The 4,539-nt window shown below is 35.5% G+C and overlaps 1 protein-coding gene across 3 annotated transcripts; it reads left to right on the top strand.

Moving 5' to 3' along the window:
• The first annotated feature begins 810 nt into the window (after positions 1-810).
• LOC114162448 (pentatricopeptide (PPR) repeat-containing protein) lies at positions 811-4,539 on the top strand. Of its 3 annotated transcripts, XM_028046346.2 has the most exons (4): positions 811-1,004; positions 1,138-3,952; positions 4,048-4,205; positions 4,299-4,539. In XM_028046346.2, exon 2 carries the CDS (start codon positions 1,216-1,218, stop codon positions 3,553-3,555), a length of 2,340 nt encoding a protein of 779 aa, XP_027902147.2. In that variant the 5' UTR covers positions 811-1,004; positions 1,138-1,215; the 3' UTR covers positions 3,556-3,952; positions 4,048-4,205; positions 4,299-4,539. The 3 variants fall into 3 exon arrangements, with proteins under 3 accessions (XP_027902147.2, XP_027902149.2, XP_027902146.2); XM_028046348.2 differs by lacking the exon at positions 811-1,004 and having other exon boundaries at positions 1,011-3,837; XM_028046345.2 differs by lacking the exon at positions 811-1,004 and having other exon boundaries at positions 1,011-3,952.

Below are 4,539 nucleotides of genomic sequence, written 5' to 3'. Positions count from 1 at the left end.
GCATGCTATTTTTTTTATTCATCTTCAACTTATACTTTATATTTTTTGTCTAAAATAACTTTTTTAACAAATTTTTATACTTTATTTTTTTAAAAATTCTATTAAAAATTTCTATATTTTTCTAAATTTAAAATATCTATAAAAATTAATATATTTACTATATATATATATATATCTATTTTATTTTTCTTTACTTTTTGTAAATATTTTGTTTTATAAATATATCTAAATATTTTACATATTCATATACCATAATTTTAACTTTACATTATTATTTTCTTTTATTTTATTTTTCTAACTCATTACACCGAAAATTTTATTACATAAATTATTTTAATCAAATAAATATATATTTTTCAAATTTAATTTTACATAAAATAACCATCATTATTATCATTATTTTCTCATTATCATGATTACCGTGTATATTTAAATTATCTTATTTAGTGTGTTCTTCAAATTATATACTCTTACTTATTTATAAAACTTATCTTTTTAATTTGAAATTCACAGCACACTAACAAAATTTTAAATTTATAATAACCTATTTTTAATAAAAGATTTTAAAATTTTAATAAAAAATAGTTTTTAAAAATTATTTAATTTTTTAAAATTAAAAAAAATAAATAAAAAATATTCTACCGAGGCAAGACAAAAGCAAGACAAATAAAAATCACACCTTTACTTTCGTTTGCCAGAAAAACAAATTTTTCGTGGAGAGTAAAATGGTCTATACGGTAAATGGATAAATAATGTTTATGAAGTATATTGGAGTTAATAAAATAAAAAATGTTTTACTATGGTCAAAAATTGGTTGCCATTCCAAAACTCTCCTTTCAAATTCAAACTCTCTTTGCTCTCTCACAGCAGCTCCTACCCGCTGCACTGCCATTAGGGAGGACGATTTTGATTTTGATTTTGTGGTCGTCAATTTCTACCATTTTGTGTTCATCCTAGACCCACAAGCCGAAGTCGCCAAACAAAAGTCTTTCTTGGAATTGCAGGTTCGCTTTCATTTTTTTGCTGTTACTGTTTTGAATTGATTCTGGTTTTCTCAACAAAGTTGGATATAGGAAATATTGCTGTTATTAAAAGAGTGGAGGGGTGAACTTTCTATATGATTCTTATTTGAAATAGTGGTGTCAACATAGCGGTACTCAAAGAAATATAAGGATACGATCTTTGTTCTGAAAAGAGAACGCAAAAGAGATAAAGATGCGAAGATATTTGAAACGTAGGCAAGCTTTGATCGCAAACCCCAAATACCAACTTCGCTCGCCTCACACTCAAAATAACACCCATTCTCAACACATCAACAACCACCCTCCTACTCTTCACAACCTTGTTCGTCTCTACGCGGCACGTAATCAAATCCAACTTGCTCGTCACGTGTTTGACCAAATTCCGAACCCAAATGTTGTTTTGTGGAACATGATGATCCGAGCTTATGCTTGGACTGGCCCTTTTCATCAATCCATTCATCTGTACCATCGCATGTTGCAACTAGGTGTTAGACCCAATAACTTCACCTTCCCTTTTCTTCTCAAAGCCTGTTCAGCTCTCCAAGCAATTGAACTTGGGAGACAAATACATGACCATGTCCTCACACTTGGCCTACAGGCCGATCTCTACGTTTCTACTGCCTTGCTTGACATGTATGCCAAATGTGGCAATTTTTTTGAAGCACGCACAATATTTGACAGTATGTCCCATAGGGATATTGTCTCATGGAATGCAATCATTGCTGGCTTTTCATTTCATGCTTTTCACGATCAAACAATTCACTTAGTTGTCCAAATGCAGCTAGCCGGAATAACACCTAATTCTTCCACTATTGTATCTCTTTTACCCACAATTGGACAAGCTAATGCCTTATGCCAGGGGAAGGCTATTCACGCTTACTCTGTAAGAAAGATCTTCAGTCATGATGTGGTTGTTGCAACTGGGCTTTTGGATATGTATGCTAAGTGCCACCACTTATCTTATGCCCAGAAGATCTTCAATGCCCTGAACCAAAAGAACGAGATATGCTGGAGTGCTATGATTGGGGGATATGTCATTTGTGACTCCATGAGAGATGCTTTGGCCCTTTATGATGACATGGTATATATGCATGGCTTGAATCCTACGCCTGTCATTCTTGCAAGCACACTTCGAGCATGTGCAAAACTCACTGATCTGAATAAGGGGAAAAACTTGCATTGTTACATGATTAAATCAGGGATAAATTCAGACACAGCAGTGGGAAACTCGCTGATATCAATGTACGCCAAATGTGGGATCATGGATGATGCACTCGGATTTCTTGATGAAATGGTCATACAAGACTCGGTTTCTTATAGTGCTATCATTTCAGGATGTGTGCAAAATGGCTATGCAGAAAAAGCTGTACTTATTTTTCGCCAGATGCAGCTATCTGGGACCGACCCAGATTCCGCGACCATGATAGGTTTGCTTCCAGCTTGTTCACATTTGGCCGCTGTACAACATGGGATCTGTTGCCATGGATACTCAGTCGTTAGAGGCTTCACTGCAAATACCTCCATTTGTAATGCCATCATTGACATGTATGCAAAGTGTGGAAGGATTCATATCAGTCGGCAAGTTTTTGATAGAATGAAAAAGAGGGATATTGTTTCATGGAATACAATGATAATTGGTTATGGCATTCATGGGCTATACATAGAAGCATTTTCATTGTTTCACGAATTACTGGCATCAAGCATGAAGCCGGATGATGTGACCCTTATTGCTGTTTTATCTGCATGTAGCCATTCAGGACTTGTGACGGAAGGGAAATATTGGTTTAACAGCATGAGCCAAGATCTCAACATCTCACCAAGGATGGCACATTATATATGCATGGTTGACCTCCTGGCCCGAGCAGGAAATCTGGATGAAGCGTACTCCTTTATTCAAAAGATGCCGTTTGAGCCCGATGTTCGTGTATGGAGTGCATTGCTCTCTGCATGTAGGACCCGCAATAATGTTGAAATGGGTGAACAGGTGTCAAAGAAGATACAAATGCTGGGACCTGAGGGTACTGGGAATTTTGTTCTTATGTCTAACATCTATAGTTCTGTGGGCAGATGGGACGATGCAGCACATATTCGAAACATACAAAAGCATCAAGGTTACAAGAAAAGCCCAGGATGCAGTTGGATTGAGATCTCCGGGGTAATCCATGGATTTATTGGGGGTGATCGATCTCATCCACAGTCAGTATCCATAAATAACAAGTTACAAGAACTGTTGGTGCAGATGAAAAGAATGGGATATCAGGCAGATTCTGGTTTTGTTTTCCATGATGTTGAAGAAGAGGAGAAGGAACAGATTCTCCTTTATCATAGTGAAAAAATAGCCATTGCGTTTGGAATTCTTAATACCAGTCACAGGAACCCCATTCTAGTTACAAAAAATTTGCGTATATGTGTTGACTGCCATAATGCAGTAAAATTTATGACTCTTATAACAGAGAGGAGGATAACAGTAAGAGATGCAAGTCGATTTCATCATTTTGAGAATGGAATATGCAATTGTCGGGATTTCTGGTGAAAGAATAATAAATTTCTATTTCTTTCAGAAAATGGTGAATGAGGGGTACGGTTAACCATTGGTTCTGCATCAATTTTTCAAGAAGTGTTCAAGATAGCCTTGCCCGTCGCTTTTGCTATGAACTTACTCGGATGTGCTATATATATGGCATTGTTTGTATATATTTCCTTTAATCAAATTGTTTCGCGTGCAGCGTTTTTATTATTTAACTCATTTGTTTCATGTGATAAGGCATTTAATCCGGAGTCAGTCGACCCACCAGTTAGTGCTCGCCCTGATCAGGTGGAGAAAGTTCTAAAAACCTGTTATCAATATCATGATGCAAATAATAAGTTTCAGGGAAGGGAGCTTGATTTGCTCATTGTTATTTTGCCTGACAATAATGAATTTCTTTATGGTTGGTGAATTGACCATTATCTTTCTAACTTATTTTTCTGTTGTACCAGTCAGACTTGTGAAATATCTTAATTATGTATTAATTTTTTTGTTTAGGTGACCTCAAACGTATATGTGAGACAGATCTTGGACTAGTTTCACAATGTCTGTAAAATGAGGAAGCAGTACCTTGCAAATGTGGCATTGAGAAATAATGTCAAAGTTGGAGGGAGAAACACTGTACTTGTTGATGCACTTTCACGCCGCATCCCCTGGTATGTTTTTTAGTTCACTATTTGATGACATACTTTTTAAAGGAACTTGTTTAGCTATATTAAATAATTATAATGCCTCAAAAAACATTGCAGGCACAGTTGTCAAGTCCAAAATCTGCCATCCAACAGAGTTTGACTTTTATCTTTGTAGTCATGCTGGAATACAGGTGTGATCTGCTACACTTTGTGCGCAAAACTTATAATTATATGTTAAACTACATCCTCAATGATGTAAACCATGTGCTACACAGGGTACAAGCCGTCCTGCTCACTAACACGTGTTGTGGGATGAAATCCCTATAAAAATAATTTTTTGTACTATATATATTTCAAA

This window comes from Vigna unguiculata, chromosome 9, assembly GCF_037176805.1.
Source record: "Vigna unguiculata cultivar grain cowpea cultivar isolate G323 ecotype 2 chromosome 9, ASM3717680v1, whole genome shotgun sequence".
NCBI lineage: Eukaryota > Viridiplantae > Streptophyta > Magnoliopsida > Fabales > Fabaceae > Vigna > Vigna unguiculata.
The sequence above is the reverse complement of the archived record's forward strand: the minus strand, read 5'-3'. Positions and strand labels throughout refer to the sequence as shown.